Consider the following 12,953-nt stretch of genomic DNA (forward strand, 5'->3'; position numbering starts at 1 on the left):
GTTTGTGTGTCTGTTTTAAGAAAGATAAGAATCCGCTATATGAGACTCTAAAATGTTATTATGTTTTAATTTCTAGCTAGACCAATTTATACCGAATTTTAGTACTGTATTCTAAATAAGTTTGTTTATTTCAGTATTGACATACTATTTTGATAAATATTTGTTAGTTCTTAGTTCAGATTTGGTGTTCGTTAAATGACTCCCTGTTACATGATTAAAGCAAAATTTTTCGGATCAACATTTAAGGTTCTAAAGGCATGGGAAATGATTCCAACAAGAAAGAAATCTGTAAGGAAATTAATGACAAAGAAAATGTCTCTAACAAGGACGACAAGCCTGATTGGTTGCTAGCCATAGAGGAGAACAAGAAAAGGAGAGCAGAGAGAAAGAAGGAAAGAGAAATGATGAGAATGAAAGATGCGATTGATGATAGCCTGTCTAATATTTCAAACATGGTATGCTTTATTAGTAAAAATAATATTCTAACAGTTACCAAACCACTTCAGTAATGTTACCAAGTATATTCGATGAAACTGTATGTGAAAGGTTACTGGACTATATTCTCATTGAAATGGATATATGGACAATATAACAGGGTAGAAATTGTCCTGAAAAGGTTGCTATTTCAACTGCCATTTATTGGTCATTTCGTATAAAGAGCAGGATGGGATAGGGTAAAGGGTGGGTTATGTAAGCCCGCTACAACTTTCACTTTATTAGAGTACATAGGTGAATAAAAATCTAATTTTAAAATCTGCTACTAAAACAGGATTTAGATAATTTTTGTCTTTTGTCCAAATTACATTTTGTCTTTGATAATTTTATTGTCGAAAATTAGGATGATCACGATTCGCTGAACTGTTCTCAAATGAGCAATACAAGCCGTGCCTCGCTGAGCTCAGGGAGCCAGATAAGCAACAACAGCGCTGCTTCCCAAATGAAGATACAAGAAAATGCGCGAAACAATTTTGAAAATGCTGCAGCAATTTCGTCTGACTCGGCCATTTCTTCCTCCCAGCCAAGCTTGTATGCATCCAACGCTTCTCAGGAAAGGGCTATTAACAAAATGGATGAGACATTCTAAGTGTAATCATTTCTCAACACAAGTACATATTCGGCTCTTTGGTTGCACGACCTTAATCTTTAAGTCTTAATGGCATGTTAGCGCCTTTTAACGAGCTAAATCAATCTAAGCCATTATTTATGCTTATGCCACAGGTTAAGTTACTGCTTTGAAACATTTCCTTTATATGAGCTCCCTTATTTAGTGACGTAATCTCATTTGAAGAATAAATCCTATATACTACAGTAACAAGTTGTTCGTCGAGTATGGACACTTGAACAGTGCTAGGGTATAAAAAACAAGGTTCTCACTAAACCACTAACTTTAAGCATATATATAGTAAATGTATATTGTATAGACTTTAAATCAAAGTATATTGTTATAATCCTGATCCCTAGGAGCCGACTTTCTTCTCACAACCTTTGTTTAGCAGTCCCAATGAAATGAAAAAGCTGACTATTGACGAGCAATCACCAGAAAAGACCCCATTGCCACAAAGAAAACCATTGAAACCAAAGCATAACAAATCGATGCCAGATTTTTCGTTTGTCGACAGTGTCATCAAACGTTTAGCGGCTGAAGATGCTGCTAGAATGGGAACAACAGATAAAAATCAAGATGATGAAGCCTTGAAAAACGAGGCTAAATCAGATAAAATAGGTGCAAATGAAAACACTAATACTGCCCCTACGAATGAAACTATGGCTGGTCATAAGAAAGCAACCGCTCCTAAAGGAAAAACAATTAAAAGTGGATTAAAGGAGAATGCTGCTAAAGTTGTGCCAGCTACTGATAAACCTAAAAAGAAAAGGGGCCCTAACAAAAAGAAAGCTGAATCCATTAATTCTTCTACAATCATTGGTCCCACTCCAGAGCTGCAAGTACAATCAAATTCATTGAATGATGATTCTAAAAAGATAGAAACAATAGTGGATTCTTCTGCAATTTTTGCTGCTACGCCAGTAACTCATAATGATCACAAGATTAAGAAAGATGCCATTAATAATCCAGTCAGTGATGGTGGCAATAGTTCAGTTCCAAGTAATAATGCTGACGCAGAGAATATCAATGCTGTAGTTGAAACTGCTAATATGGTTAAAGAAAACACTGCAAATATTGAAATGGCTGTTGAAAATACTAACAATTCTAATGAACCTCCTGTCACTGAAGAAAATGGTAACACTGACCAAAATGATACTGGAATGAACGTTGACAACAGTGTAACAAATGAAGTTGCTGTGGATGGTGATATTAACAATCTGGTTGATAATGCTCCCACACAGCCAAAGGAAGTTGATCCCTACTCTTTTCCCTTGTCATCTGAACAAGAAAGTGAAGTTGTTACTCTGAACAATAAGACAACAATCAATAATGTAAAGAACACTGTTGTTGGAAAGAGCGCTGCTCCAAAGAAGTTATTTGAATGCTTCAAAGGTAATTTTTAATGACTTGAATTCCAAATAGTTAAATTAACCTTATTTTGAAGGATTTATAAATGTTAAAAGCGATGATAATAAAAATAAATATCAAACTTTAAAAATATTTCAGTGACCAAAAAGACTAACAATAAGCAAATAACTGAAAAATGGACCTCAACCAAAAAGCCTGCCGCCAAGGAAAAGGAGAAAACCAACGAAAACATAGGTAAAATAGTAATAGATTGATTCACAATTAAGATACACAAAAAAAACTTTTTAAAATTAAAATTAGTGGTTGAAACGTTTGAACACTTAACTTATTTAATAAACTAATCAAAATTCACTTAAGTCCCCAAAGTTGTTTAGCTAACTAATAAGATATAAAACTTTGAGGACAAGTGTAATATACAGCCCATTACCCCCTCTCTCTTTGATATTCATTAAGGTGTTTTTTCCCTTTCGCATAGCATTTTAAAATCATCAAAGCGCTTTATTGCGACTAAAGATCTAAATATGTTGAAGTGAATGAAATTCACAGATTTATTTTAGTTGAAGGAGATGATACTCCAATCTACAAGACAGCAAAGGTAAATTTATTTTATTTAGAAAGTCTTTTTATCAATAGAGAAAGCATGAAACAATTGCTCAAGGTCTGCAAATAATCTAAAATAATAGCACAATAATGATATAGGTAACCCATGTTATGAGCAAATGCTCTGAAAATCAGACTGTTTTCCTCGTTTTTAAGCGTTGCATGCTTGTTACACTATATATAGAATATACATGGATATTATGACAGATGAAAAATTATCGTCAATTTAGATTGCTAACATGGACATCATTTATTGGTCAGCTCGTTCATCCAATAGGGGTGGATGGGAGGAGGGGGGGATCGTTATTTTCGCCAGCTACAAGTTTTTATTATTGAACATAATTATCTGGTGCAAGATAAAAATAATAGGTAATAAATCCATTTCTGTAACATATCATTTCAAGTAAGCTTTTTTATTATTTAACATGTTTATCTTTATAAAGCTTTATTTTTATTCTGAAGGACGAATTGATTGAGCTAGCCCTGATAAGAACTGGAATGACTCAATGGATCCAATGTGATGCTTGTGATAAGTGGAGGAAAACCACTCAACAAGGTATTTTCACACATATCCAGCCTATGGTAGTTGCGTTTCTTTATTAATAAGAATGAGGGACCCATGAGAAGCTACCCTGAAAAGAAGTGGTTAGTGATTTCCTTCGGTACACACTGACAAAGATTCTGTCACTTTATTTTAAGGATTAAACTTGTTCAGCCTATTTGTTTTAGAATATAATTTCTATATGATTAAGGTTTAAATCTTTTTTCATTTACAAAAATGATAAGTTTTTATGAAAACTAGGTTTTATACTATTTTAGACGTTGGTCTACTTCCTGATTTGTGGTACTGTAGATTAAACAAGGACAATCAATTCAACAGGTTATTAAATAAAATTAATGTATAGTAGGTAATCCTATAATATAGTGAGTTTTTTTTGTCTGGAGCCTAAGATTTCAATGACTACTGAACAGATGACGTAAATTGCGGAGGGTTTTAGACAATTTTTTTTTAGATATAATCCTTGAGATTGAACGATAATTATCATAATAAAACAAAACTAGGAATTAGGTAATTCATATCAATGGGGGGGAGGGGGGGGGATTATCCTTCTTCCAAAATGTTTAGAAATAGCATAATGGTAAAATAGGTACAAGCCTAAATATTATTTTTATTAAGTCCCAAGATGTAAAATTTAAATGTTAATAATGAATAACAACAAACATATTTATCTAGTGTCTAATAGCTGCGCTTAAAATGTAATGACTATTAATATTTGTAAGGTGTGATATCCCTGAGGAAACATCGGATGAAAAGCTGAATGATTATTGGGTACAGAACAGGTGCAACTTTCATTCCATAAGGATAAAAAATAATTTAGATATATGACATTTTAAAAATCCATTTACTAAAATTTGTTGTAACAGCAACCTTGTGATTTTTTTTCATAAGTAAAATACTTCTGTATAGTTTCAAACAGTTTATGAAGTATGCAATATTGATTATTATTAAGGTACACCACCGGTTCTCTGGTGTGGATTGATCTGACAGGATGGCCTCGCTGGCCTGCCATGGTTGATGACGATCCAGATTCAGGTATAATATTCTACTAAAATATAAACAAGTTACGTGTGATTAATTCACTAATCTTAAGTTTTGTGTAAGCATGTTTGTGTGAATGTCCATTATGACCAATCGCTCCAAAATTTTCAGGGATTCTTATATTAGTGGTTCCTACTGTTGCTATGTCAGGTGCGCGACATAAATAATAAGATTGGGGGATCGCCGTGGCCTAGGCTAAAATAGGCGCAACTCATTACCATGCACATTGCATAGTTAGGACTTCCAGACAAAGGACGTGCAATCAAAGGGTTTGTAGTCTAAAGGGCGTGTGACCATATAATCATGAAGAGCAATTAAGTAAGATTTAATTCAGAGATGCACCAAAATAAGATCTCTTGGTGTATTCCGTCATCATTAACTATCTTCAGGCTAGTGAAGCGGCGGTTACGACACTGGAGTAATGGAAAGTGTTATGTGTAACGTCATAAAAATAAGTCTAAATCCATCTCTTTTTTATGGGTTTCCTTTCCCATTTCTCCTCTGATCCTTCTTTTCTATACGTAGACGTCACACATGACACTTTCCGTATATCAAAAACACTTACAGAAACGAAGGCTACTTTACATTAAGGAACCTTTTTCTGGTCAACCTACGAGCAAGGAGACTCTGAAGTGTATGAGAAGCCAGATCTGTATCACGTGACATTCTTTGATGCGCCCAACCAACCTGTAACCAGGGCCTGGATGAATGAGAAGAATATGACCACTCTTACCTCGGAAAATCTTCAGGTATAATGTAAATTTAGGTTTTTTTGCACAATTTTGCGGTCAAGTCAGATATGTGAAGAAAATGTTTTTGTTGCTAACTTTAGAAATTAGAGTAAAGAAGGGGTTAAGTAAATTTATATCCCCATCCCAAAGATCTTGTGCCTACTTGAAAATTTGAAAAGGATGATGTAGTTATCTGTACATACATCTATACTAAAGATCTTTGCTTTAGAAACTTCTTACTGACAAACGGCTGTTTTGCACATAAATACATACCTTGTAAGAAACTGTGTAGTTATTATGTCAACATAAATGTGTGCCTAGTTTGACTGTCGGTATGTCGGACATAATAAGATTTGTTCAAAGCCAAAAAGTGTGATTTTCAATTGGAATGTAGATTTTATATATCAACTAAAGCCAAACTTATTTACCCTCATATTATCTACATAAACCATTAATTTCGCATGTCGACACAATGCTCACTGGTTTGAAAGGGACCTGCCTAACAAAACTTATTGTATCACATTGGAGTGTTTACTGTTTAGCACATTAAGATAATGTATTTTCAACATTGGGATCGATACAAAAAACAGCTTGCATATATAATATACTTAATTTGCATCGTTCTTATATAACCCCTACCTCGCTTACCTTACAACTGGCTATATATTAAATATATACACTTAAAAAATGTCTTTTTAAAGCTGTATCAGAGTTTACTAATGCTGTTTATTAATTGTAGATGGACAAAGTGAAGGGTAGATTGAGAAAAGCCTGTGAAATGGCTGGAAAGGCACTCGACAAAGATTTGAAAACAAGACGTCTCAAGTTTTCTTTCGCTGCAAGGTATTGTTTAATTACCTGTAAAATAACACAGGACAAACATAGAAGATACGAGGAGTGCCTGAAATAAAAGAATTAAATCTATTAGGTACCTATGGGGTTTTAAGCAGTTACTTTTGTAGGTTGTGTTAATAAATCATTCACAAATAAACTTCTCACAAGTATCTAGCATCAAAACATGTGATAATTTACTTTTAGGTTAGATTACTAATAGAGGAAAACAGTTTTATTGCAGCTCTTTATAGTGCTTTTATAAAATAGTCAACAATTCTAATATGACGTCATTCGAAATTTTTCGGCCTTTTGCCATTTTGTATAGACACTATAAAGACCTTCAAGTTTTTAAAACACTCCTTATGTTTATTATGCTTCATGTACGTCTGTATTATTTGTACATTTGTCCTAGTACCGATTTTCAAAACTTTAGTTATTTTTATTATGGCTTAGGTTTACTGGACCATGGGGACCTTCCTGGAAGGTATTGGGGCGCAGGATGGAGGACCTTGATCTGTCTGCCTGTGAGAATGGAATGTTGGATACTAGTCAGGTTATTTTCACCATTTTAGATTCATAATTTTCCTAACTCATATCAAAATAAACTAACATCTTATTTTAAGTAGCGAACATATTCTTTAAGTGATCGTGAATGTCTGTCTGTTCTTCTGTAACGCTTCCTGTTCCTCTTTTTTCTCTCATACCTGTACTAGAAAGAAAAAATAAATATTCTTGAAAGTAAGTTTGCTTCGAAAATGATACACAAAGCCATTTAGTTTTAATACAGGAAAGAGAAATTTAAATTTCTTATCGATTTTAGTACGATTGTTTATCATTATCAATGTTCTCAAAAATTTAAAAGACCTTGTTATTACTTGATTTATTCGAGCTTGTGTTCTATTTTACAATAGGTTTCTTCCACTGGAGCCATCAGGACAGAACCTTTCAGGGAGAGAAAAGAGAGAAGTGACAAAGGTAACTAAGTAATCCTTTTCAGAGCGAAAATTAATCCGTGACATTTTAAAATATTCCTAATGATAAATGTTGGGCCGGGGTTGACAAATTGCATTAAGAGCAAAATGGACTAAACTTAAAGATAGTTCTTTTAACTATAAACTAGTATCTATGTTTCATTGTTATATTTTGATTTCTTTATCGAATGTCGTTTTAAAGTCAGACTACATGAATAAAATTTCTTTAACAAAAGTTTATCTCACTTTACGTGTTATAGAGATTATTCAACTATTCGGCAATTTAATGTTGATAAAGAATTCTACTGAATCTCAACACAGGGGTCTTAAACGTTTGAATGACAATATTGAAAAGATGTTATTCATTTTCACAAAGTTCACAGTGTGCCTATAGTATTTTTCTGTTAAAGGCATCAAAAAGGGTAAAAGAACAAAAGCATCAACAACTAGTAGCAAAAGTTCATCTGCTAAAAAGATTGCGCTGGCTGAAAGAAACACAAACAAGGATGATAGACACGCGAAGAGGCAGGCTAGACTGGAAACTAAAGGACAGGTAAATTGCTAATAATGACCACTTCATGTCCTTGGCGCTTTAACAGAGAAGTACCCTATTGAGCCTAATATCCCCCCCCCCCCCTTATCTTGAAATGGATTGAAAATAAGGAAGGTTAGATTATGTTAGATACTGGTTATGCCCCCCCCCCCCCCCTTCTCATGTGATAGGCATAGGGGAAAAATTAACTCCCTTCAATCTCAATGTATTAATAATATTTTAAATGAACCTCAAGCTTATATCATATTTTTATTTTATTAGAAACGTAATCGTGCTATGATGGATACAGATGATTCTGGTTCGGATACTTCTATGGATTCTGATCAGGTTTGTCAAATCAGTGTTAGTAACGACAATCGGAAACATCTAATTCATTTACATGCAGTTTTCGTACATCGTGTCCCACCCCCCAAGAAATTAGCTTAAAATCATCACAGGACCAGTATAGTAGGTATATTCCCTGAAGAGTAGAGCCCAATCGGTTCAGTGGTTACTGAGATCTTAAGCTTCAGACGGACGGACAGACATCGTTCTACTTTGTATTATACCTAGTAATTCTGGCAACTAAGAAAATAATATTGACCCACAGTACAATATGAAACATTCAACTTATATATTAAGGATTCTCGTTGGCAGATCAAGAAAGCCCCAGCTAAAAAGCAAACAAGACGCACTGCTTCCAAAAAGTCCAATGCCTCTGCTAAACCAGCAGTTGTTGCTAAAAAATCTGCTATTGCTAAGCAACAAGCAAACAAAGAAAATACACCTGTGAAGGAGAAAGACATTCCAATTGAGCCTCCTAATTATGAGATGAATAACTTATTCAACAGACAGTCTATCTTTACTATGGTAAGTTTGTATAATTTACATTTATTTGACCTTCCTTCTGTATTGTCTAACTTTTGATTTGATGAAACATAATGATAAGCCAAAAAGGGAGCTATATAATATTTGTTTTTTTAAATGCAAATAGTTTTACTTCTTCTACCAATTGCAAATATTTCATTGCTTTCTCTTCTGATGTATGCCCTAGGAACCGCCAAACATTGGTTTTCAAACATTTTATGTCTGTGTATGTATAAAACTTTGTATAGGACTTGTCTCATGTTGCATTTGTCTGGTCCTTTACCATGTTGAAAGACGTTTTTTTTTGTCAAATATTTAATATATTAGTTAAAAGAGCTATAATTAAGGAAATGACTGAAAAGGTTGGTGCTGAAACTGCCACAATCGTCAATACTAACGTTGAAACCTCTGTAAACAATGAAGCCGTGATTGAATTCCAAGAAAATTCTTCCAATGCGAATAACGTTGTGAATGAATTGGCTGCAGATAATGCAGTTGATGAGAATATAATTGACCTGGATGCTCACAAGAAGGATATCTCTTTCTCTCATGATATACTTTCTGAGATCAATGATGATAATATGACCAAAACCCTACAGGTTAAACATTTATATTTTATTTGATAAAGTTTGTCTTTGTTACTTATTTTAAGTTCTTACTTAAAACCAAACTTTAGCTTAAAAACAAGATCTTATCTGGATACACCAAAATACAGAGTAATACCCCACTATAATTTACTAGCCACCAAAGACAGAATCCAAAACATATAATTTTGGAGTTGGTCTTCTTTTCCGCCCATTGTACTATTCCGTAAACTCTATTTATCTTCTGTTATTAAAATTGTATAATGTAGGGTATTCTAAATGGCTTGGAATCAGCCAATAGCGCCACAAGTGAGCAAGTCGTACCAAGTTCAGTCCGTACTACCCAGCAGGATTCAGCCATATCCGCTGTACCTCCGTCTGGAAACTCTATGCCTGACAGTTATAAGTTGACCATCAACAACTGCGAAACACAGGTATATTAATTCAAAATAGATTGTTGTCTTATCTACTTGTGTATTTCTTGGCTTTTAAACTCTGCTTTTGAGAATGTCTTAATATTTTTCTTGGAAGATTTAAATTTGAAGATTATTCATAGAGATTTTGTTTGACTACCAGCTTCATAATTAGCTTTTATCAAAGATTCGTATTAATTTCATTTGCTCAGTACTCTATAAATCAATTTTGGATGTTAAAACCTTCCATTCTTCATTTTTAGAAATTGTTGGAATATTTAAGAATTTTTGTAATATTTTATGATTTGTAGGCTTCTGAACTTGGATCAGTAGTTACCTCTACCCCAACACCTTCTATTTCTCTGGTTAATGTTATGCAACAACAGAAGGTTAGAAACAAGTGGAGATGAGTTTTAAAATATTTATAGAGTTACTTATTTGAATGTCATGATTTAGGACATATGTGATGTAAAATAACGAAACCTGCATAGTTTCATCCTTCCTATTGAAAAAATACACGGATCAACTTAAGATTTCTACCATTTTACCCCTATCTATGTATCTTCTATGTTTGGACAATTTGTAGAGGTTTCTAATATACTCCACTAGAAGCGTTCAGTCAATAGTCTAAACCCCCCCAAAAGCAGCTAAAGGTTGTGTCTAAATTTACTTTTCAAAGAACGCTTGACTCTACATCACAATAAAGCTCACATTTCCCTCGATTTTTGTGTAAGAGGCTTGTAAAAATGTTTTGTGCGCTTCGCACAAAGGACTATAAAGTATTTTTTGCATAGATCCTTTGAAAAAGGATGAAAGTCCGATGTAACTTTTTTAAAAGTTTCATTATGATTTGAGTTTTAGTATCAAAATATATTTTAGGGTTCAGCAACGAAGAGTGGTAAAAAGCTGGACGAAACTATCTCTGAAACTCCAATGAAATCTGTTCTTGACGATATAGGACTTGTTTTAACGCCCATTAAGAGGTATCTTATCATAACAATAAAAAGCTTAACTATGTCCATACGAAGCTATAAATCAGCATATTCTAAACGGACTTTCTGGCAACGATTATAGAAATGCTACGCTTTCTAAATCCTACCTAAATATTACAGTAATCATGAAAAGTTTGAAATCGATTGCACAATTCGAACTTGCTTAAATGAAAGAGCTAATGACGGACAGACCCTAATCATAGAAAAGCCCTGCCTATAGAGAAGAAATGGTAAAAAGGAAGAGGATATCGAATAGTTGAGTGATGTTTGCTATCCTCTAACCAGCAGATATTCTAAAGGTAGCTGGAAAAAGTAGTGTCTCAAAAAATCAGCCTTTTGACATCTTAAAAATGAGGGATTTATAATCTCTTTTTTTAGCGGGTTTTTTCCCACTTCCCCTCTCATCTCCGTTATTTTTATAACGTCACATGGCTAATTTTGAGTCACTTTGTCCAACTATTTCTGAAGTTAAAAACAAAACTTCTAGATAAAATGTATATTGAATATTCCAGGAGATTGACAATGCTGGAAGGAGGAAAGGACCAACAGGTTCCTGCCGGGGAAGAGGAACACATGGATAAAGATATGGATTACAGCATGGACGAGGTAAATGTCCGAGTATACGTAAATGAACAAGGATGATAACATCCGTAAGAAAGTCTCCATCCGTCTCAGTAAGTAATACATTCACACATTTTAGAAAGGCAAAGGTGATATTGAACTTTTTCAGCCTTTAACTTCTAGAATATATTTACTAGGCATATGTTTCAGGTTTGTACGTCTTCACACGAAAGGATCTTTTTTCATCTAAAATAGGGACGAAGACCAAAATACATAACTTTTGCACCTCTTTTGACGTCATATTCTCCATCTCTTTTTTAGGGGTTTTATTTCCCACCTCTCCTCTCATCTTTCTCATTATATTACGTCACAGGAATCAAAAGTTATGTATTTTGGTCTTCGTCAAAAAAGGCCTTCGTTTTAAGGAAATCTAATCTTGTTTTTACTAGACTCTGGATAAAGTAAAAGATATTGTTGAGATGAACGAGAGTAATAACTTCAGCATGGATATGGATGCAAGCAAAGATTTTGATGAAGATTAAATCAAACTTTTCCAACGTTGGAAAATTCTATGTATTTCAGTTATGACATAATCAGTATTAATATCGCCAATTAATTATTTATTTCAAAATTATCCGTGATATATGATATTTAAGATGTAAAAGAACTTGTAATTAAGGCCCAAACAATTTATTTTTAAGCATGTTTTATTATACTTTTGTATATATTATTTTATAGGACAGTTGAAAATTATTTTGTGAAAACTATTTTTATTATGTGCTTGTTATATATATTTGGCTTTATCCTCAAAATTGTCAGTAGTGATTAAAGTATGTATTTATAAAATATTAAAAAAGAATCGCCCTTGTTTATTTTAAAGCGTAGCTTTTTTATAATTATGGTCCGTCTGTATGTAACGGTAAGCTCTTTTCGGTAATTTAGGAATGTTTGAATTGTCCTGATTTAAAATTTTTGATAATGATACATGCAAAAAACGTAGCAAAATTAATATCTCCATTTAATATGACTATATTGACGTCCAATAAAAAAGTATTGATGATCTTGGTAGGTATTATGAATAGATTTACCAAGATTAAGCTGATCTTGACGAACATACCCTTCTACATAGTGGCTGTCATATGAAAAAAAATATTTTGAATTAGCTAGCATAGCAAAGTTAACTAATGTCATTGTCATGGTGACTATTTTCATGGGTTATTAAAGTTTACATTCAATTTAAATTCCTTTTTCTTGTATCTGCTTTGCATACATGTGATACAAAATAAAAATATCTTAAAAAAGGCTAAAATTTCACGAAAGCTATTACTTTTTGAGTGATGGTAGCGAGCAAATCTCATGGGAGGGAGAGTACAACGGACTTTAAATTACACTGGTACATACATTTTTTTGGTTGTTATCTCTAAGAAATTTCGGGTACTCTTGATGAATTTCGATTGATTGGTTCAAAACTAGTAATGTCTGAATATTTTTAACATATGATTATAATCTACAGAATGGGTGAAATAAAAATTTGTCATCATTGGGGAAATATATTAATTTATATTCTAATGTCTTATCCCTTGAGATCACTCATCTTATCCCCGATTAGGCACCTACAAACTTAAAACATACAGATTTTATTTCTCCTTATTTGCTGGTTTTTTTTTACTTCTCCAACCTAGAAACTACAATTTAAATATTTTGCAGAAGGGAATGTTTACCAAGCAAGGATGATAAATGTTAAGGAGGGGGGTGTGTATCAAACCTCCCTTAATTTTGCCAGGGGATTGGATAC

The 12,953-nt window shown here is 33.4% G+C and overlaps 2 protein-coding genes across 2 annotated transcripts; both read left to right on the forward strand.

Annotated features, from left to right (window-relative positions):
* Window positions 1–225: 225 nt before the first annotated feature.
* Window positions 226–3,143, forward strand: LOC145326965 (uncharacterized). The gene is made up of 5 exons (XM_080170428.1): window positions 226–455; window positions 839–1,046; window positions 1,460–2,497; window positions 2,612–2,707; window positions 3,004–3,143. The coding sequence occupies exons 1-5, from the start codon at window positions 258–260 to the stop codon at window positions 3,141–3,143; spliced, it is 1,680 nt and encodes a 559-aa protein (XP_080026554.1). The 5' UTR covers window positions 226–257.
* Window positions 2,956–12,017, forward strand: LOC145316166 (uncharacterized). The gene is made up of 18 exons (XM_080156501.1): window positions 2,956–3,068; window positions 3,536–3,629; window positions 3,893–3,953; window positions 4,355–4,414; window positions 4,585–4,667; window positions 5,265–5,422; window positions 6,144–6,247; window positions 6,692–6,791; window positions 7,150–7,213; window positions 7,620–7,762; window positions 8,024–8,089; window positions 8,384–8,611; window positions 8,956–9,207; window positions 9,462–9,626; window positions 9,917–9,994; window positions 10,485–10,588; window positions 11,110–11,203; window positions 11,608–12,017. The coding sequence occupies exons 2-18, from the start codon at window positions 3,572–3,574 to the stop codon at window positions 11,698–11,700; spliced, it is 1,911 nt and encodes a 636-aa protein (XP_080012627.1). The 5' UTR covers window positions 2,956–3,068; window positions 3,536–3,571; the 3' UTR covers window positions 11,701–12,017.
* Window positions 12,018–12,953: the final 936 nt, after the last annotated feature.

Source organism: Acartia tonsa, chromosome 1 (assembly GCF_053477335.1).
Source record: "Acartia tonsa isolate MP-2025a chromosome 1, ASM5347733v1, whole genome shotgun sequence".
Lineage (NCBI taxonomy): Eukaryota > Metazoa > Arthropoda > Copepoda > Calanoida > Acartiidae > Acartia > Acartia tonsa.

What these genes read in the sequence shown, in the direction of transcription:
- LOC145316166 (XM_080156501.1), top strand. Translation starts at nt 3,572, where the DNA reads ATGACTCAATGGATCCAATGTGATGCTTGTGATAAGTGGAGGAAAACC. An exon ending in TGATGACGATCCAGATTCAG is followed by an intron (nt 4,668 to 5,264) that starts GTATAATATTCT and finishes CTTTACATTAAG; the next exon opens with GAACCTTTTTCTGGTCAACC. An exon ending in ATATGACCAAAACCCTACAG is followed by an intron (nt 9,208 to 9,461) that starts GTTAAACATTTA and finishes TGTATAATGTAG; the next exon opens with GGTATTCTAAATGGCTTGGA.
- LOC145326965 (XM_080170428.1), top strand. Translation starts at nt 258, where the DNA reads ATGGGAAATGATTCCAACAAGAAAGAAATCTGTAAGGAAATTAATGAC. An exon ending in TGTCTAATATTTCAAACATG is followed by an intron (nt 456 to 838) that starts GTATGCTTTATT and finishes GTCGAAAATTAG; the next exon opens with GATGATCACGATTCGCTGAA. An exon ending in GTTATTTGAATGCTTCAAAG is followed by an intron (nt 2,498 to 2,611) that starts GTAATTTTTAAT and finishes AAAATATTTCAG; the next exon opens with TGACCAAAAAGACTAACAAT.